This window comes from Colletotrichum costaricense (assembly GCF_030867565.1).
Source record: "Colletotrichum costaricense strain IMI 309622 chromosome Unknown Scaffold_3.1, whole genome shotgun sequence".
NCBI lineage: Eukaryota > Fungi > Ascomycota > Sordariomycetes > Glomerellales > Glomerellaceae > Colletotrichum > Colletotrichum costaricense.
The window spans coordinates 1,893,729-1,914,141 of record NW_026848232.1 but is presented as its reverse complement, the minus strand read 5'-3'; the positions used below and the strand labels follow the sequence as shown (position 1 = coordinate 1,914,141).

The 20,413-nt window shown below is 51.3% G+C and overlaps 8 protein-coding genes across 8 annotated transcripts; 2 read left to right on the top strand and 6 right to left on the bottom strand.

Moving 5' to 3' along the window:
• Nucleotides 1–2,050: 2,050 nt before the first annotated feature.
• Nucleotides 2,051–4,234, top strand: CCOS01_03459 (uncharacterized protein; the record flags this gene model as incomplete). The annotated part of the gene is made up of 6 exons (XM_060451645.1): nucleotides 2,051–2,258; nucleotides 2,319–2,860; nucleotides 2,976–3,189; nucleotides 3,250–3,425; nucleotides 3,486–3,669; nucleotides 3,741–4,234. 6 exons carry the CDS (start codon nucleotides 2,051–2,053, stop codon nucleotides 4,232–4,234), a joined length of 1,818 nt encoding a protein of 605 aa, XP_060317910.1.
• A 386-nt stretch (nucleotides 4,235–4,620) lies between these two features.
• On the bottom strand, nucleotides 4,621–5,992 carry CCOS01_03458 (uncharacterized protein; the record flags this gene model as incomplete). Its single annotated transcript, XM_060451644.1, has 2 exons — nucleotides 4,621–5,721; nucleotides 5,783–5,992. 2 exons carry the CDS (start codon nucleotides 5,990–5,992, stop codon nucleotides 4,621–4,623), a joined length of 1,311 nt encoding a protein of 436 aa, XP_060317909.1.
• Nucleotides 5,993–7,107: 1,115 nt separating this feature from the next.
• Nucleotides 7,108–9,045, bottom strand: CCOS01_03457 (1-pyrroline-5-carboxylate dehydrogenase; the record flags this gene model as incomplete). Its single annotated transcript, XM_060451643.1, has 4 exons — nucleotides 7,108–7,280; nucleotides 7,357–8,306; nucleotides 8,362–8,834; nucleotides 8,896–9,045. The coding sequence occupies 4 exons, from the start codon at nucleotides 9,043–9,045 to the stop codon at nucleotides 7,108–7,110; spliced, it is 1,746 nt and encodes a 581-aa protein (XP_060317908.1).
• An 814-nt stretch (nucleotides 9,046–9,859) lies between these two features.
• On the top strand, nucleotides 9,860–10,783 carry CCOS01_03456 (uncharacterized protein; the record flags this gene model as incomplete). The annotated part of the gene is made up of 2 exons (XM_060451642.1): nucleotides 9,860–9,999; nucleotides 10,060–10,783. 2 exons carry the CDS (start codon nucleotides 9,860–9,862, stop codon nucleotides 10,781–10,783), a joined length of 864 nt encoding a protein of 287 aa, XP_060317907.1.
• Nucleotides 10,784–10,911: 128 nt separating this feature from the next.
• On the bottom strand, nucleotides 10,912–11,870 carry CCOS01_03455 (pyrroline-5-carboxylate reductase; the record flags this gene model as incomplete). The annotated part of the gene is made up of 2 exons (XM_060451641.1): nucleotides 10,912–11,765; nucleotides 11,828–11,870. The coding sequence occupies 2 exons, from the start codon at nucleotides 11,868–11,870 to the stop codon at nucleotides 10,912–10,914; spliced, it is 897 nt and encodes a 298-aa protein (XP_060317906.1).
• Nucleotides 11,871–12,295: 425 nt separating this feature from the next.
• On the bottom strand, nucleotides 12,296–13,782 carry CCOS01_03454 (proline oxidase; the record flags this gene model as incomplete). Its single annotated transcript, XM_060451640.1, has 2 exons — nucleotides 12,296–13,124; nucleotides 13,190–13,782. The coding sequence occupies 2 exons, from the start codon at nucleotides 13,780–13,782 to the stop codon at nucleotides 12,296–12,298; spliced, it is 1,422 nt and encodes a 473-aa protein (XP_060317905.1).
• An 838-nt stretch (nucleotides 13,783–14,620) lies between these two features.
• On the bottom strand, nucleotides 14,621–17,879 carry CCOS01_03453 (arabinofuranosidase; the record flags this gene model as incomplete). The annotated part of the gene is made up of 3 exons (XM_060451639.1): nucleotides 14,621–15,487; nucleotides 15,901–15,908; nucleotides 16,094–17,879. 3 exons carry the CDS (start codon nucleotides 17,877–17,879, stop codon nucleotides 14,621–14,623), a joined length of 2,661 nt encoding a protein of 886 aa, XP_060317904.1.
• A 739-nt stretch (nucleotides 17,880–18,618) lies between these two features.
• On the bottom strand, nucleotides 18,619–19,188 carry CCOS01_03452 (extracellular serine-rich protein; the record flags this gene model as incomplete). Its single annotated transcript, XM_060451638.1, has 1 exon — nucleotides 18,619–19,188. One exon carries the CDS (start codon nucleotides 19,186–19,188, stop codon nucleotides 18,619–18,621), a length of 570 nt encoding a protein of 189 aa, XP_060317903.1.
• Between the last annotated feature and the right edge of the window lie 1,225 nt (nucleotides 19,189–20,413).

Here is a 20,413-nt window from a genome sequence, read left to right as displayed (position 1 = left end):
GCGTCCCTTGTCCAGAGACAAAAAGTCGCTTTTGCCGTACAAAATCGCGCCGTCGCGAACGCTTACCCGCTCTAGCGCATACAAGCGGAGGCGCCGTCGGCACGACTCGCGGTCAACTTCCTCTTAGCAAGGATTCTTTCGCTGCGTATACCCCTGCTCGAGCGGAGCCTCCGTTTCAAATTCACACCATCGGATGCTCACCCGGTAAACCTCCCGCCCCATCTTGACGAAGTCGGGAGGTCATCCCGATGGCAGCGAGTTGACTTGCCCCCTTCGAAATCAAGTTCCTCTCGTGTCTCGCACACGCCACCGCGCCACCACAAAACCCGGCACATGATGGAGGGCGTGAGACTCGAGACTCCAGTCCAGAGCATGGTCCTTCCCCAAAGTCAAACTTCACGATGAGTTTCTCTTAGTCACGCGTGCAGCACTAACGTTGCCGATGATGGGGATTCAAGCCTCGAGACGTTGGGTTGACTTCCGCTTCCCCATGGGGAGAGGGAAAGACCACATGAGATGACGATTGCATCAACTCCGTTGGCAATTGGAACTCCTGGGGATCCATAGTGCTACCACCATGAACCTAGAGACACGGAGTTTGAGATTCTTCGGATGGCGGGAAAACCTGCATTTCGGCGACAAATTAGCCATCATTCGACAATCACTTGGGCCCCCAAAAGCTGCATCAGACTAAGGTGCTTTGTATTCGGGAGGCCCGTAATTACTGATCGACTAGCACAGAGCATAAGGTATGACAGCAGGTAATTGACAAGCTTGACCAGAGTTTCTCGGGCGTGAAACACAGAGCACAGCCTTCAGCCCTCTTTCTCGGTGCTTTACTATCTAGAGACCCACGAGCTATTGATAGCATGGGTAGAATCTTCCGTCTTGGTCACTTTGTATCGTCGTATCCCCTGCAGTCATGGAGGAGAATGCTTCTGTCAGAGCTTGTTCCCCATTGGCAGATGCCCGGGATTCCCGCCGACGGGCAGATACCTATCAAGACAACACGACGACTCGACGCAACCATGCATGCGAGGGACGCATGTAAGGTTCCCAAAGTTTGTAGTGTATCTCATGTGGCATCCTTCTGGAACGCCTTAGCCTTCATCCAACGCGGCTACTATCAACACGGCATGTGTATGGAGTATGGTATCTCGTAGCCAAGTCACTCCGCAGGCTGCCCAGCGTTCCGGCATCGGTCCTAGTCTACAACTCTTGCATATCTTAGCTACTACTTAGTATCCGTACAGAAACCGAACACCTACTTATCGCCGGTGCCATCTCGTGACATTTTCCCGAGACTAAGATAGATGCAGATAAGCCGTGCCCCCCTGGCCCGAGAGCCCAGAGCCCCATCAATTCGGTTCCACCAGGACCACTACCCCGCGTTCTCCTTCAGCAAAAAAACGTCACATCACAGTTGAGGCTCGCCGGGACCATACAGCAGAGCACGCGATTTCCGCAGCCAAAGAACACTGACAACCCTTTTATGCCTGTCTAATTGCTCCATTCTCTACCTGGAAGCTCGAGTATAAGCCTTCCTGAACAGTGAAATGGAACCTGGGGCCGGCCGAAACAAGGTATCCAAGCGGTCGTCGAATGCGTAAGTTTGTCCGAGCCAACCACACATACCACATCCTCCCTCCCTTGTCAATTGGCCGCGGTTGCGTACGACTAACACACTTGGATATCTAGCTGTGTGCGTTGTCGTCGACAGAAAATCAAGTGCTCAGGATCTCAGCCGTGCGATGCATGTGGCAAGCGCAAACAGTCCTGCACCTTTGACGAAAGGGATCAAAGAATCGTCGTCACCAGAGGGTAAGTAATCGGGCCTGGCCTTTCCTACCAACGATGAGATCTAGGCATAAGTCCGGCTCACCATCCGTGTTCTAGCTACATCATCGACCTTCAACAGAGAATTGAAAGGTGGGAGCGGAGCCGAAGCACCAATGAGCCAGCCCAAGTGTCAATCGAGGGCGGCCAGCGTCCCGATAAAGCAGGAAACAGTTGGTTATCCCTAATTATCTTACTTTGCGTTGCAGAGAACATGTCTGAGCTGACAGTAGGAGATGAGAGCGACGGTGATTTGCCCATGAGGGATGAATCAGATGGCCCGATCATTGCAGATGGTACGCATGAAAAGGAAAGTCAGGAGGCTCGGCCTAAAGCGCCAATAGATCCTGTCGCGTCGAACCTCATCAACCCTCTGTCTACTGGACAGTCAGAGTACACAACAGCGCCAAATGGAAGGCTGTGTAAGTCATTTATAGTGCAGCTCACCACGTTGATAGCAATGAAGCCTAACAAGAGGACAGTCTACCTGGGCACATCATCCAACTGGTCTTTTACCCGACGAGTCCTCAACATCACACACCAATACGTCCACAAGACCCCATTGCCGACCAACGCTCTTCTCTTTGATGGCACGACGTACGTCCTCGATTGGGATGGCTACAGAGCAAGCGAAGTCCCCGAGATGCCAGCTCTTCCCACACAAGACTATGCCATCTATCTGGTCAACGCCGTCAAGTTCCACTGCGGCCAAATGTTCCACCTTTTTGACGAAGAAACGTTTATGAAGTCCTTGTACAGCTTTTATTCTGACCCTAATCCCAGACCCGATCCTACTGATCCGTGGTTCATTCATTTCTTGCTCATTCTTTCTTTCGGAAAAGCCTTCACCACCAAGACCAACAGGGGGAACAGACCTCCTGGCCATGACTTCTTTGTCAAAGCTATGCAACTGCTCCCAGACTTTAATGTTTTACTGAAGAACCATGTTCTGTCAACAGAGATCATGTGTTGCATTGCTCTATATACGCAATGCATCGACTTCAGGCACTGTTCATACAACTATGTAAGTTTTTCCCGTAATCCTTAATATTATACATTATACTAATGGTGAACTACCGATCGGTCAAGCACTTCGCATAGCCCTTGGAGAGGGGATGCACACAGACATGCCTGTGCAGCGACTAGGAGAGGCATATGTCGAAAGATGCCGAAGGTTATGGTGGACTGTACACATCCTTGACCGGGAGATCACATCGTTGTTTGGCATGCCGCCTTCAATACATGACGACTATGTGCTCTGTCAACTACCAACCTACTCTGGTTCAGTTCAAAGGACAGCCGCGTTACGAATGCGTATCAGACTGTCGAAGGTCATTGGGAGCATTAACAGGAGTATGTGCGATCCTGTTGAAGCCCGCTTTAAGAGATAATGCTAACCGCTATGCCAACTAGAGGTCTACGGTCTCGACGGAAGACTCAACAACAAGTTCATGCTTGGCACCAAAGAAGTGCTTGCCAGCGTGGCTGAGATTGCTGATGAGCTCCAACAATCGTTTGCGCTGCCTCTGGAAAGGGACACCAGCTGCATTTCGAGAACATCCGCCCATTTGCATTTATTGCACCATCAGGTATGTCTAGTTCAATGCAATACTCAAAACGGCACTGGAAACGAACTAAGTTGGCTGTAGTGCATTGTTCTTGCAACCAGACCGCTGCTTTTCTGTTTTCTGAAAATTCGTTTTGAATCACAGAGTAAATGCACAGAGCTATTGGGGTCTTCGCAGACGGTCAGAAATTTGATTCAGATGTGTATCGATTCTTCTCAACAAATGGTTTCGATCCTAGACTGTTTGCAATCTCAGGGGTTGCTGGGTAAGCCATCTCCAAGATTAATTGAAAATCACGTTCTTTTACATAAACCAGGCTAACTTTGCATCTTGCAGAAACATTTCTTCCATTCGACTTGGAAGCCAGTTTCGTGTCTGCTAGCAGTCTACTACTAGGACCCGCAATCGACCCACAATGCTTTGAGTGCCTCGACCCGTCTCTGGAGAAAGTCTACTCCGTTCTGGACGAGATGATCATGGCCGGGAACGGGATCGCCAAGTACCGCAAATCTGAACTACAGCAGCTTGAGAACATGCTACAGCGACTTACGCCTTGGCCTTCACAGGCCTCTGAGCAGACGACTCTAGTAGACGAGGGGCGCCAAACGCAGCCCCCGGATGACACGAGTCCCCAAGACACGGTGGTCTCGGCCATGGCCTCGGAACACTCACAGCACGAGAGCTACTCTTCTTCTATCCCGGGGAACATGGATGAGATGGCTTATGATAGCGGGCTGACTATGGCGCAATTACTGGATATGGCCAACTCTATTGAACAGGAAGATTCAGAGTGGATGTCTCAGACGATAGTGGAACATAGCATTTGGTAGATCAAGAAGACCTGTCAAAGTCATGACGGCGTTGTCTCCCATTTTGGAACTCTGCCGAATGTACATGTACTTGCTTTTGCTTCGAGGCTCATACTTGCCCACAAGTCCAAGTGACCTCTGATCACAGCTAATATGACCGGTAGCCAGTCCGAACTTCCTAGTTTGACATTTATCTTTCACTATCACAGGACCGAACTCCGAGGATGGGGCCTGTCGACTACGACGGACAACTCGGAGAGGAAGCCGGTCTGTTTACTGTCAACAGACATAACTGATGTAAGCCCCGTCTTCTCAGCTCTTTACAGAACCAGATATCAACTTCAAGGGATCTCTCTGAGATAGACATGATTCATGAATGATAAGACAATGCTATGTGGATAGATAATCTACAACTTTGACGTCCTGGCCTGGCGGATCTTTGCAAACTCCTCAGTGTTTCCGAGGCGCCAGCTGACGGTATCGCCCCACTTCCCTGCCTCCTTCTCCTGAGGTTCCTTCCAACGCCACCTTGGGACCGGCTGCTTGTTATCGGGAGCCTCCAAAAGGTTCTTGACCCAATCACCCACAAGCGGGATCAGCTTCGCGGCGTGACCCGAGTCACCAGACATGAGCAACACGGAGTCACTCGACTTGGGGACGTAATCGATGATGAAGTCCGAATCAGCCGTGTCAGCAAACCAGCAGATGGTCTGCTTGACAAGCGGACGGTCCTTGAGTGCCGGGAGCGTTTCCGCCAGCAGCTGCCGCACCTTGGCCTGATCGTGCGGCGGCATAAACTGGCTCTCCTCATACGCCGGCGGGAGTGAGATTCCCGTCTTGGGATCCGTGTTGACGTATCCTCCGCCCATAGGGCACAGCTTGAGCAGGTTGGTCTTCGGATCCGGCTCGAAGTAGAAACCGAGGTCGCGCGCGTAGGTGACGGGGATACCACGGAGCGCAGACGTCTCGTCGTCTGTCAGCTCGACGTGAGCGACAGACCAAGACTTGGCAACGACCTGCTTGCCGCACTCTGGAACAAGTCTCGCCGCTGCTGCGCCAGTAGCGACAATCACGAGCTTCGCCGAAATCTGACTGCCAGTCTGCGTCCTAATGCCGGTTGCCTTCCGGCCGGCACCGGTGTTCTGGTACACAATCTCCTGTACGCCACCGTGCTGTCCGAGAAAGAACTTTACGCCCCGTACCCGGGTAGCGTTGTAAAGGGCGATCAGGGCATTGCCAGAGTGGACATATCCGTCAAACTTATTAAGGTAGCCCTTCCAGCCGGAACACGGGCCTTCGCCGTACTGCCAGACATTGTAGTTGATGTCCTGGCCACCCTTGATGGGCACCACGTACTTTGCGAGAAGGGGGTGGTCTTCTGAGGCCTTCTGGAACCTGTGCAGAGTCTCGGCGGCCCGCTCAGGGGCGTTGGCCGAGACGCAGTGAAGAAACCCTACCCGGTGAAATGAGGGTGCGAAAAGAGGCGTTTGCCATGCTTTCGCAGCTTCCTGTTGCAAGTCAGAGAGGCTTTCCCTAGTAGATAAGGCAGCTCACTGGGGTTTAACTTACTATAGTGAGATTTGTGTAGAAAGGGTCTTCGTACTCAGCCCTGAAGATCTTGTTGATATCGTTGGCAGCAGAGTCCCTGGGAGGTATTTGCTCGTGCTTGTCGAAAACGGAAATGTCCGTGTAGCCAGCCAAAGACAGGTGGTAGGCCGTAGATAGACCAAAGGCACCGGCGCCCACAATGATGATTGGGTCGGATTTACTGACACCCATGATGATGGTTGGAGGCTAAGGCGGAGATTAAGGACGGGATTGTGCGAATGAAAGCACTGTTGATTCAGTATGAATACAGGGCCCTTGAGCAGCACTACTAGCCATTGAAGTATGATATCTTCAAGCAGTCGTATATGACCTTCCGTGATCTTTCCCAGGACCGGCTGGCTTCGGGCCCTTGCCCCGGCTTCGGATCCAAGATACTGGAGATACTCATGGCACTATCTCCATCATGGGGTAGTTGGTTAGCGTAGCCGCGCCGAGCGGGGTGGTGGCCGTGGTGGAATCAATGCCGTGTTACTCTGTTCACGGCCCGGCAACTCGAATTGCCTGGAACTTGTTTGCGGCACAAGAGGCGTGGCTCTATTTCTGGGCTACCAAGGCGGATGGTGAGCCGATATCTGTTCAAGAGACATCGGGAGCTGACCCGGTGGTCAACCTTCGCTTGATTGGTCAAACTGACTCGGGTGGAACTTTACCAATACGCCGGCCATCCAGCCGGTCATCTTACCGCCCAGCCACAAGCTTTCATGATTGCGTAGTAATGTTCGGCAACGAGATCAAGACGTAAAAGACGAGAGTATGGTTTGCGATAGCGATATCACATGGTTTCAAGGAACACGTTCCTGGTTTTCCTATCGCTGGTGGAACTAACGCGTGATAGTATGTACTGTGTAGGTAGTAGACTTGCAAGTATGTGACTCCCATTCTGTAAGACCAAATTACCGCTATTGTGATTCCCGTAACACTCAGTCTGCATGTTACGTCACTTCTAAAGCCCACAGGAAATGGAGCAAACCAAGGCCACCTATTCCTTCGGCGCCGCCCAGGCAATTCACCTCTGGCAAGTGGGACGATAGTTGCTTCAAGTCTCCGTACCTGACCCAATGAATCAGAGCATTTGCGTCCGGGACGATACTAAGATGCAAGGTTGGTGTTTGACAAGGGTAGCTTCGCTATTTTGCGCAATTTGCGAATTTGCGGCAGGACTCTTAATGTTCAAGAAATGGGGTGAATGTAAAATTTCTTCATTTTTTGACTATCCCTAAATTACACAATGCGCCATTTTGCATGCAACCGTGACCGCGACCCATTCGGTATCCCACACACTGCACTTATTTGTTGCTAGGGTACAGGAACTCAGTCTGAGGGAAGAACTCCTCCTTGATCAATCTGGGGCTGACGAAGCGACGCATGACGTCTGCGCTTCCTGCCTTGTCGTTGGTGCCACTGGCGCGGGCACCGCCGAAGGACTGCTGGCCGATCAGGGCAGCGGTGGTCTTACAGTCTGAGAGAGGGTTTGGAGTTAGCAAATGGATACACGTTGACGTTAGTGGTGGGGAAGGGAACATGGGTAAACTCACTGATGTAGAAGTTGCCTGCAGAGTAGCGCAGGGCATCCTCGGCCTCGCGGATGGCGCGTCTGTCGTTAGCGAAAACGGCGCCGGTCAGGGCGAAGCCGCCTCCGCTCTGGTCGACCTTCTTCAGAGTGGAGGACCACTCGGCATCGGGGTAGGTGGAGATGGCCAGGACGGGGCCGAAGATCTCCTCGTTGAAGAGGCGGTGGTCCGGAGAGTCGGCCACGTAGACGGTGGGGTTGACGTAGTATCCGTCGGAGCCGTCGTAGGTGCCGCCGACCACCAGCTTTAGGGAAGAATCCTTATTGCTCTCGTCGATAATGTTCTTGATCTTGTTGAAGGAGCGTTCGTGGATGACGGGGCCCATGAAGGCATCTAGCTTGCCGTCGGGGCTTCCAATAGTAATCTCCTCGACCTTGGACTTCAAGCTGGAGATGAACTCCTCGGCCTTAGACTCAGGGAGGTAGACGCGGGAGGTGGCGGAACACTTCTGGCCCTGGTACTCGAAGGCGCCGCGGATAGTGTGGTTGACGGCGTGCTCGATGTCAGCGGTCGGGTGGATGAGGTGGAAGTTCTTGCCGCTAGTCTCGCCGACGACACGGGGGAACTCGCGGTAGGTCTTCTTGCCGATGCCCTCGCCGATTCTGGCGTACAGGGAGCGGAAGACGTCGGAGGAGCCGACGAAGTTGAGGCCGGCGAATTCGCGGTGGTTAAGGACAACGTCAGTGACTTCCTCGGCGTCACCGGGGACGAACTGAATGACGTTGGGGGGCAGACCCGCCTCAAGGAGGATGTTGTAGAGGATCTGGCTGGCGTAGATGTTGCTGGGCGAAGGCTTCCAGACGACAACGTTGCCCATCAGCGCGGGGCCGGAAATGAGGTTACCGCCAATGGCAGTGAAGTTGAAGGGGGAGATGGCGTAGACAAAACCCTCCAGAGGACGCCATTCCAGGCGACTGAAAGTTTTTGTCAGTATCAAATTCATTGAAAATCATCGGTTGATCCACATACCTCCACATGCCGTCAGAACCACGGGTGGGCTGCTTCTCGAGAATCTCTGCCGCAAAGTTGCAGTTGAGTCTGAAGAAGTCGGCCAACTCGGCAGCCGCGTCAATCTCTCCCTGCCACATGTTCTTGCCCTGGCCGAGCATGGTCGCCGCGATGAGCTCATAGCGGTATTTGGTCACGGCGAGCTCTGCCGCCTTTTGGAAGATGGCAGCCCGGTCGACGAAGGGGGTGTTCTGCCAGCTCTCCTTTGCCTCCAGCGCCGACTCAATTGCTGACGAAACCTGCTCCTTGGATGCGAGGGGGAAGTTGGAGAACTTGGTCTTGTGCTCGGAGGGAAGAACGGTGTCGAAAGACTTGGCCGCGACTTGGGTCTGGCCGCCAAAGAAAAGGTCGCTCTTGGCGGGCAGCTGGGTGCGCAGCTTCTTGAGGGCCTCCTCGAGCTTTGCGCGCTCGGGAGAGTTCTTTGTGTATGTGGGCTGCAAAATGATCATTAGCCAATCCCTGAGCGTGCCTCCTCAGATTCGGTTTACAACTCACGTTGGGCTCGTTTCTGGGGTCGGGAAGTCTGAATGGCGCAGTCGCCTTCGTCCTTCTTTGTGTAAGAGCGACCGGGGCTGTGGTAGGGCGCAATCCTGATCTCAGAGATCCAACTGGTCTCGCAGACCTCATGACGCTGTGGACTTGCATTCTGACTGATTGTATGGGTATAAAGCTCAAAGATAGAAAATGATACACGAAGATCTCGTCTTTAGTGTCGATGGGGTGATCATGGGTGATGAACCTGTGCTTTTGATGAGGAGAGCTTGCTGATACTGCTTGAGATCATATGACAGCTTCGCAGTCTCATCGTCTTATTTGACAATGGCTGCTGCACTAGGCCGGTCAAGCTCCCGATAGCTATATGGCATCGTGAACCAATCAAGATCACAATCGATGTCATCTTCACAATCATGCCGAGATCGGACGGGGGTAGATCCCGGAGCGGAGGGGTTGCGGACGCCCTGCCGATATCTACATGCAGGGCCCCCGCCGGTGCGGAGTCATGGTGCATTTCCCCGCAAAATCGGAGGTTGGGGGTCTTTGACAGTTGCATCCGGCGGCGTCTGTTCCCGTGCTCCATCGCGGTTAGAGTCCTATCTTGATACATGGTGGTTCTACGTAGTCGACGATGGCTTCACGGAGACAAGTCCGATTACGCTGCTACAGCCATGGGTTCTGATTGATAAGTTTTGGGAAATACGGCGTCATGGCGAAGACAAATCGATAACATTAGTTGTGGGGCTCAGCTTTCACAACTTACTTGGAAGACAAGTTTGAAGCAGTCACAATGCTGTTAAATCCAGGAAATGGCTATCTATCACGGGCCATCCGTAGCACATCTGTCTCAATTAGCGGAGTTGTGGGTATGCAATGGGTGTAGAATAGAGATAAGTAAGGCGTTAGCCACGTCTACCAAGCATGGAAGACTATCTGCGCTCTCCTACCCAAAACGCTTGTGAGAATGACTCGGCTCGAGACTCAACAAGGTCTGGAACACAACGACCACGAACCATGTTCCGTCTGGGGAAACTTGGCGGGTGACCTCGCGGCTGGCACCATCTCCGCAATCCTCATCTCTCCGGCAATCACAATCCTAGATCGGTAAGATAAATCTGCCCAGGACCCTTGGAATTTCATTGACTAAACAAAAACCGTTTGCAGAGCGGTAGTCGAGCGGACAACAACAGGGCGGCCCCTCATCCGAGGGCTCCACGCCCAACTACGCTCCGCCATCCGTCGACCCCGCGGCTTCTTCTTCGCCCGGCCCCTCGGGATCGTCTGGACCCTGTACGCAGCAACCTACGTCACAGCCAACGCCGCCACCACCGTGGCCGAGAGGTTCGACGGTGCAGCTGCCGCAGCGAGCACAGCTACCTTTGCCTCCACGTTTCTCGTCAACGTACCCCTCGGGGTGTGGAAGGACCTCCGCTTCGCAGAGATCTTTGGTTCCTCCTCCGGCGCCGCTTCCGAGGTGGGAAAGGCAGTGGTGGCGGCGGCCCCACGCAAGCTTCCCAGAGCCGCGACGGCGACGTTCCTCGTCAGAGACGCTGTCACCATCTTTGGGTCGTTTACGCTCCCGAACTGGATATCGGCAGCAATCCCGGACTCTGTCACGTCTTCCCCACATGCCAAGGCGACAATCACGCAGCTGACGGTTCCCGTGTTGTCGCAAGTCGTGGCATCGCCGATTCATCTGATTGCGCTGGACTATTACGAGAGGCAAAGCAGGCTACCGTTCTCTAATCGAGTTGCGCGGACGCGGGAGCACATGCCGTCGACGATCGTGATGCGATGTGTGAGAATTATACCAGCGTTTGGTATCGGGTGTTTGGCAAATTTGGAGTTGCGATCTTTCTTCCAGCAATGGTTTTCAGCATACACATAGCAACTGGTTAGAAAATAGACGAGATAATAGCATTGAAAGGTTTTTTGCGGTGACAATCCCATTTCTCAGTCGTGACTCGCAATGCGTGAAGATGCAACTTTTGTATTGCAGGTAGTCCGACCTCTAAACTAATGCCTGGTATCATTAGGGTGAGGATCGCTACCCATGAGACGAGCGACTGTCACAGCCTCTCTCAAAGCCTTTCCAAGGTGCCCTCTTACAGCCCCTTCCTCCAAGACCATCAGGCCTCCGATTGTGCACCCTTCCGGTGATGTTCCTTGATCTCTCAGGCTGCCTGGTTGCAGACCGTTCTGCATGAGTGTCGCGCTACCCAGCATGGACTGGAAGATCATAGTCTGTGCAAGATCCCTTGGAACACCGACGGCAACGGAAGCATCGATGAGAGCATCTGCGATGACTGCAAAGAAGGCTGGCGTAGATCCTCCCACGGCGGTCGTAGCGTTCATCAGCTTCGGCGCAATCTTCACCGTCTTGCCAATCTTATTGAAGATGGCTTCGGTGAGCTCCATGTACTTGGCTGGCACTGATGGCTCCGAGATCTCGATCGCAGTAAGGGACTGAGAGACCATAGCCGCAATGTTGGGGAGCGTCCGAACGACCCAAGCCCGGTCCTCTGTGTTCTCGGATGTCGTCTCGCTTCCGTATATCGTAGCTTCTAGCTTGCCTCGAGTCCAGCCGGCGGCTACGCTGATCAGAAGCTTGTCTTTCAAAGCCTCTTTCGTACCCGGCTTGGACAGAACTTCTTCGACATCCGCGGGGTCCACTCCTAGCACTACAACATCCGATTTTTGCAAGGCCGCAATGTTGTCGCCCCTTGAAACCACGAGCTTGTCTCCTGCACTGGAGAAGCGTGTCTTTAGGGCCTCTTCAGACTTTTCGCTTCGAACACATGCGATGAATTGAGTGATGGGGAGGGTGTTGTCTTCCAGCAGTGATTTCAGAATGGGAATCCCTAGGTTACCTATGTACCGGTTGATTAGCATAGGTAGTTCGAACGATCAATCTCATATGATAGTAACTTACCACAACCCAAAATGCACAGCTTGACATCCTTGAATGCTTCCATGTTGACTCTTGTGGTCTAATGTGAGATGTGTACTGTTTGCCGGCTGATGAGAGGCTGGGGGTTGAGAGGAATCTGGGCTAATTCTCGCTTGGTTGAAGTTGTTGTTTGTCCAATACCTTTTTCGGCCGACTGCTCTGAGTTGAACTGAAGAAATGCCCCTCCCCCTACTATCTTGATGTGAATCGAGTGCGATAAAGCTACCCTGGTCCTAGTAGCTACCCCTCACACCGGCGCTGGACGGGAGATCCCCCGCCACGAAGCTAATCAAGTGGGGTTGATATACGGGAGGCCATCCGACACAACATCGACCTCACGGAGTCACGGCACTCTCTCTCTCTGAGTCTCTTTACTCGGAACATATCACGAGAGACCCACACATGTCAGATAAGATTAACGATTAACGAAGAAAGATCGTTTTGCTATCTTTAGCCAACAGTCCGAGACCGGAAGAATCTAGACCGCAGTCTCCTGCCCACCTCCGCCTTGAGCGCCGCATACTCGTCCACCGTCCTGGAAACGGCATCCCGGTTCTCCACCGCCCTCCGCAAAAGATACGCCACGCACTCGCCCATGCTGCCCCACGTCGAGCACTTCCACACCTGCGGCGAAGGGTCTTGGCTCCCCTCCTCCTTGAGCGCCAGCAGCGAGAAGCTGACCTCGTCCGACATGCCCTGCAGCTGCGCGAAACCAACCGGCACCGTCGGGAGTCCTTCCTTTAGCCTCTGTTGGTGGAGCTTGTGCGCCGTGACCACGCTCTCCTTGTTGTGACTCGCCAGGAAGAGGTTGAGCGAGGGGAACGGCTTGCCGCCCGGGGCTCCATATTCTCCAATGTGCCGTCTAAGGGCACCCTGCGCGATGCTGTTGTAGGCGTTATCAGTATCCTTCTTTGTGTCGTGAATCAGGGACCGCTCGTCGGAGCCCATGTAGGCGCCTCTGACTAGCTTCAGGCCGTGCGTGAAGCCTTCTTGGTTGGCCATCTCCAGGTGCTTGGCCAGGGTGGTCGGAGTGCTCTTGAGATATGCCTGGTAAGTGTTGTAAATCGTAGCGTAGCCGTCGCGGTTGAATTTGCGCATCAGTTCCATGCCTGCAAGGAAGATGCCCCATTGGAAGTGTTGAGACTCGGCGTCAAGGAGGAGCCTCACGCCACGGTCTTTGCATCTTTGGCTCACTTCTTCGAGGGCTTGCATCATTTGTTGGGGAGGCAGCTGCCTTGCGGCAAAAGCTTCTGTGACACGAGGGCCGGCTCCTGTAAGTCTGCGAGTTGGCAATGTTAGCAAATTGTCAGGTATCATAAGGCGTATAAGTGATTTTTAGCTTACTTGAGAGCAAGTTGATCGCCATCACCAAGTAGATCGACAGTCTCCAAAACACCCTGCCTCCAGGACTCGATGGTAGAATCGAGACCACTCTTTGTCAGATCCTCCGACTCGATACCCAAGCCGTGCTCCACGTTCGTCTTTGCATCAAAAATTGTTTCTTTCGCGTATGTGAGGATTGTACCGCGGAAACCCATAAATCTCAGGTGCCGCATGGTCTCTTGCGTCTCCTTTGGTGTCTCTCCCGCACAGAACTGCTTGTAAAAAACGCTCTTGAGCAAAGAGTGAAGAACAGGATTTCTGTCGACATCTGTGAAGAATCCTCTGTTTGGTCTTGTGAAGAATGATAGCGCTGCGAGTGAAGGGCCGAGGAGCATAGGCTTTGAGGAGATGGCAGAGACCAAAAGAGACCTCATGAGAACTGGTGTGGGCAGAGCTGCCAAAGTAGAAGGTGTGACAATACCAGTCGCCTTGTCTGCAACTAGGGGTGCTGTAGAGAGTGACCTTGGTCTAGTCGTCTTTGAGAATGCGGTTGTGACATGGCGGCTAACAGGCTTTCCTGCCGTGAGGGAGGATTTGCAGTATGAAGGCTTCATGGTGAGAATTACTGATGTGATGATGATTATTCTGACTTGAACTCAATAGTATCTACTAGAGCGGACGCATTGCCTTTATGATGTGGCATGTGGCACATCGTGGTCCATCCTGGTGAGCCGTACCAGTTCCCTTTCCTACACACCAACGCATAGCTGATCCATCAGACGCTCCCAATGACATCGGAAGTGTCAGAATGCGTATACTCCTTTGGAAACTCAATAGACACACAGCCACGTGGATTCCGATGCCAGCTTATCGATACCCCGCTTAACAACGCGGGGTAAGATAGCACAGGCATTCATGTCTGGCTGTCACGAGGTGACAAAGATAGGTGTGCATGCAGTGTGCGCTTCCGGTGGCACATCTCGGGGGTCCGTGATGACGGGCTAGATTGAAGGTTCGCTGAAACCAAAACCGGCCTTGGAATCCGATTGTTTTGGGTCATGTTTGTGGGGGTGGACGGATCTTTGAGCGACTGGTCGGTTTCGAATCCGGATGGGTTGAGTCGGAGAGGGGGCCGATGATAGTCTGAGTCGGGGCAACGGGTGGCAGGTACGAAAAATGCGCCGAGTGATACGAGCATCGCGGGGATTCGGCCTAGGTCCTATCACGGAGCACCCCTTGATTCCTTTGACTAAGTGAAATGGTCTAGTGATCAGTTAATGACTAGTTGCAGATGCATTGTCGAGATGCATTGTCGGAAAATCGAAACCAAGGGATTGGTATAAGCCCGGCATTCGCTCCGTTGAGGGGTCTATACAAATACCGCCGGCTACCTTGACCATATGGGGCAGATAGTGGCGGGTTGTATAGTCGCTGTTGATCAGAGAGATCTCCTCAAGGCAACTTTCCTCCACCTCTTGTTGCCTGTCCCACCCCCGAGTTGGTCTTGTCCTCAGCGTACCGTTTGTACACCTCAATATAGGCATCACCGTCACTTAGCGTGTCCTTTACGCTTTGCCTCTCTTTGATAGCATCGTACCATTGCCTCCACCTCTTCCATACCGCTTCATCATCGCCGCCTTCCCCTTCAGAGGGGATCCCAAGTCCTCCTGGCTTGTAATGATCGAATAGGAACAGACGCATGGCCCAAGGGGCTATCATCACGTCCACGAGACTGAATGTCTTTCCCAAGAACCAGGGACCTTCGGAATCCATCTGTGCAGTCAAAGTTTTGATGTGACCCAAGAACTCATCACGTGCTTTTTCGATGCTGTACTCCTTCTCTGGAGTGTGTTGAATGAATTTGTAAAATGCCGGCACGACGCGAGAGTTGATGTGATCGATCCACAACCGGCACCTCGCACGGTCATACGCCGCCTCCGGAAGAAGGTGCGGCCCATAGTTGTTCCCGGCATATGCTTCCTCAAGGTACTCGGAAACCACAGTGCTGTCGTAGAGCGGTCGTTGCTCGTTGCCCTTCACATCCATAGGAACGGCCAAGGTCGGGACCAGCCCCCGAGGGTTCATCTTTAGGAACTCGGGATCCTTCTTGTACGGGTTAATCTCGATGTACTGGTGGGGAATCTGTTTTTCGTGGAGGACGATCCATGATCGCTGGACAAAGGGGCAGAACCAGCCGCCGTAGAGCTTCAATGGGTGCTCTTCCAAGTGCTTTGCTGCGAAGTCGGCTGCGGCACCCGTGGTACGCGCGGCGATTGATGTGTCCACATTTGACATGTTGCCAAGTAGCACGAAGTTGAACTAGAGTTACAATATGCCAGATGACTGTGGCTCAGCGTTCTCTAGCTTGTTTTGTTGATGAGGTATTATGTGTATCTTATGTGGCGATGGTAAAGTTCTAATGATGATGGAAATGATGCGACCCCTCTGATGACGTGTTACTTTACAGCAGACAGCCGGAAATATGGAGGTCTCGGCCGGCTCTTACTGCTGGTATCCACTTCAAAGCCGTTCACTTCGGCAAATATCTCCGGATTACCGCCGCTGCTACAACGCCAACCCAAATCAATAGAACTCCTACTGGAACTTAGTATTCGAAGGGAGCTTAAGGCTTGAAGATCAAGTGTAATATTGGCAAGAATCTCTTTATCGAGTGCAAGTGGAATGCGTGATTATTCGCCAGACTAGGATAAGTGATGGCTTTGATGTCAAACCCCCATTTCTAAGTCGCCGGTACAAGAGTATCGTGGTTAATCTTTTGTGCCACAGGAGTATACCTCCACCGACTGAAGTATGCGGGCGTCATCCCATCACCCCCATTGTTAGTAGCATACGCCCCGACAATGGTGCCTACAGGATCGCCATGTCAATCATCAGAACTTCAATGGACGGAGTTGGGGGGCTTACCGGTGAACGGGCCACTGCCTCCAGAAACGATCAACGCATTCGCCGATCCAATTTCCAGATATTCTTCTGGGCGAGAAGCCGGAGCTGCGCCGAAAACATACTTTGAGTCGCTGATAGCAGATACGGAGAGCTTTATCGGCTCCGATCTCCAGGCTTTGGGCACTGTCACGAGAGCTATCTCGGGAACGGTGATGTTGGGCTTTCCTGAGGCCTCGACCTTGAATCGGAACTTCGGAACAAGCGACTGGTTGGAGCAAGCTGGCAAGTTCACGATGCCTAAATCTATGTGCTGGAATTGGGTCAAGAAGACCGAAATGCCGGCTTCCTCGTTTTCAACTTTTGGCTGGAATGAGACGTCGACGGTGTAGTTGAACAGCGTAGCACTCTGCTTGCGTGCGATGAATCCGAGACCATCTCGTTTTGGGTTAAATTCTGGTGTTGCTGAAAGGTTGACAGGTGAAGGAGATATCTGCAGCGTGTTGGCATGCACCTCCGGTGAGACTCTGAACAGATCTGTCTTTGGTGGACGCCAAAAGATAAAATGCCTGGGAATCTCCGAGCCCGGCGTAAAGTCGACAACGTCAGGTTCGTTGATCCAATGACCATTGCCGGGGATATCTCTGTTCGTGGGAGGCAAAGGTCCATCCATTACACCAAGTACCTCGTCAAGTACTGGCCAACCCCCATCATCCCATTTGACGGCAAAGAGAACAGTCTCGCGCCCCATTGGGTAAATCTCCCACTCGGGACCTGACCTGGTTGCCAGCGCGACACCCCACCAATTCCTGGAGGCGTCTTGGAAGAGGTCAGCGTGTCCTACCGTCTGAAAATACAAGTCGGTATTCTTGGCCGTTAGAATAGGGTTGTGCGGAGCTCCTTCGTACGGTCCTGCCAACTCTTTCGCTCGAGCAATCGTTACAGAGTGATTTGTTTCCGTTCCACCCTCTCCAATCAGCAGATGATAGTAGTCATCTTTGCGATACAAGTGCGGCCCCTCGGGATTGCGATCCCCGGTGCCATTCCAGACTTTGATAGGCTCCTTTGCCGCGCCCGTCGAAAGATCGATTTCGCTAATGTAGATACCGGCAGCCACCGACATGTACACCTTGTTATTGTCCCAAAAGATGTCCGGGTCAATATCGTTTGCCGGATTCTCGACGCGAAGGGGGCCCGTCCACGAGGCATCATCGTATGGGTCGGTGGTTGTGAAGAGTAAGATCTTGGGGCCCCACCCTTCATACCAAGAGACGTACGATGTGATGAGGTAGAACGTTCCGTTGCGGAACCTGATTGTAGACGCCCAAATACCCTCATTCTGTCCCGAGTTCCGGTAGAGTTCCGGCACTTGCTCCGGTCGCGTCAAAGCATTGCTGGCAAGTCTCCAATTTACCAAGTCCTTGCTGGCGTATACGGGAACACCCGGGAAAGCCAGAAATGAGGAGACAGTACAGAAGAACGTGTTATCATATTCCTTGACAAAAGTGCAGCTAGGATCAGAGTTCCAACCCGGGAGGATCGGGTTGTTGAAGGTTTTGTTGACCTCCTGAGACTGGCTTTGGGCCGCCAGTGTGACGATTGACAGCCAGACGAGGCCGAAGAGTCGCATTGGGAGATCTGAGACGAACGTGATCAATCTGAAGATGTCGGATCTTGTCTCGCAGCACTTCGAGTTTGATTGAGTAGCCCTGGGCGTTAAGTCGCCTTTTGTATTAAGTCTCTTTTCCAACCAAGGTACATCTTGGCGATTACGCACTGTCGGCAATACACAGAGTTCTGCTTGTGGCATAATTGTGGGCGAACCCGAGAACGATTTCTTAGCAATTTCACTGCATTTCTTCCACCAATTCAATGGTCTGATTTTGATGCCATCTTGGGTGATTAAGGTATCCTAGGGCGGGGTTGAGCGTTCATATGTGGTTTGTCTATCGTCTTGAACCCCGCACAAATTACCCGTCGTCTTCGGCTCTTTTCCCGATGATACCGTCGTATTCACAGGCTTGATCTATCCGACAAAGTCGCTTATAAACAAGAGTGCCTAGCGTATGCAAGCGGCTGACACCTTTCAGGGGATAATCGCGGAGTTAGCAATGGTTGCTAAGTCGAATAAACATAAAGCATCCTAGACCTACTTATGAGGCACTTTTGTCCTGTCTTCATTTTGTTCTGAGCGACTGCACGAGGTGTCTACGACTTTTGTAACATGCCACCTAGGGGAACCATACTCACAGTACAATATCTTTTGGTAGCCGCATTTCGTGTTCAAAAGCCTTCGATGTTCATGAATGCGCAGGGATTGATGGAATTCAGAGAGTGAATGAGTGTTATAGAATGTTATATATCTGAAGTAAGCTAAGAATCGAAGGTTGTAAGACAATAGATAGCTCAAATTTTCTGAAATTTACCGCCGCCAGATGCAATTCCCTTTTGACCGTACCGTGCAACCCGCTCAATGCACATGCAATTGCCGCCATGACGGCCCAATAGCTCCCGCAATCAAATGGCCTAATCATCGATAGACCATATGTTTAGAGCTTGAAGCCTCCAAGGGGGTTCGGGTTGGGGATGACAAAGCCACCCTGCTGAACAGGAGGAATGACAGCATCGCCCTTCTGCGCAGCCAAAGCCTTGTGCTTGGCGAGAGTGAAGTCGGGGCTGTCAAAGTTCTGGTTGATGACGCCGACCATGCCGTTCTTGCAGTGCTGGCCGGCGTTCTGGGCGCAGTAGTACCAGATGGGCTTCTTGTCCTCGACGACGATTTGGAAAACGTTGGCGGACTGGCCCTCTGGAGTGAAGAAGTTGAAGCCGGAGAAGAAGGAGGAGCCGTCAGCCAAGGGGTTGCACGGATTGCCAAAGTTGGACTCGGCGACGGAGTGGTTGCGGGGCAGGTAGTGCCACTCGACGATGTCACCGACCTCGGCGACGACGTTGTCCGGGTCGAAGCGGAGGCCGCCGAGGCCGGCGACGACGGAGTGGGTGACGCCTGTGAGCTCGTAGGTGCGGGTGGGGGTCTTGGTGCCGGCGGTGTTGGTGGGAGCGGCGGAGACGGTGGCGGCGGCGGCCAGGAGGACAGTGGAGAAGGTCTTGATGGAGAACATTTTGTCTGGATCCGTGATTTTGGATTTGTGTAAGAGGTAGAACTCGGATGCGTAGCGAGAGAGAAGACTCTTGGAAATAAAGAAAAATAGGAAAGAAGATAGGAAAAGTTGGAAGGTTGGTTTGGTTGTTTGTGCGAATGTGTGATGATGAGAGAACAAATACACTAACCGACAGCGACATCTTCTTGTTGTATATAATTTACAGCGTCGTACGATGTTATTACTTTGGGTCTTTGGTCATCGTGACCAGCTGACGGCGTTATTATACAGCCCTACGGAAGCATCCTCTTCCACCTACACGACCCGCCTCCTCCGACTGGGGGAAGCTCATCTCCCAGCTTCCTTTGCGTGAACAACGCTAGCTATCACGAGTTATAGTACGCAGCAATAGGTATACGGAGTATAATAAAAGTAGCTTAATATATTAAAATAGAAATAAATAAAAAGAAAAGGTTTATATATATAATATTTAAAATAAATACGTAATTTAGTACGTAACAGGTACTTTATAAAATACGGTTATTATCCTTATTATATAATATACCCCCTAATTACGACCGCTAAGGAGCTATTATACTTAAAATAGAACCTCTAAATACCCTTATAAAGGCCCGATTTAGTTAAATATAAATAAATAAAAAATAAGCGTAAAGGATACGTATTTTTTAAATTACGTTTATTATATATATATTCTTTTATTTAAAATAAATAGAATCCTAATTTAGAATAGTACGTATTCTATTATTTTTAATATATAAATTACTAAGGGCGAGGCTACTTAACTACCTCGCGTATATTTAAATTCTTATAATATTACTTAGTTATTATTTTTCTTCTTTTTTTTAACCCTTTTATAGTTATTATACGTACCCCTATTTACTATACGTACGTACCTATACCATTAAATCGTTTATTAATTTTATTCTAAATATAAATATTTAATATATCTAAAAATAATAATAAGTTTTATATAATTTCTATAATACCTCTTATATACGTATTATATAGTTTATTAAGAGTTTAGATAAGTAATAATATTAATAAGCCCCTTTAAGTCGTTACTCCCCCCTATAACTTCTTATTTACTTATTAAAGCCTAGTTACTAAGCTCTCCCTCCCTAATTAAAAAAATATTAAGGCTACTAATTAAAATACTAAAAACTTTATTAAGTTTAAAGCTTTTTTTAATAATTATAATAAGGGTAATAATAAAATAAATAATAAT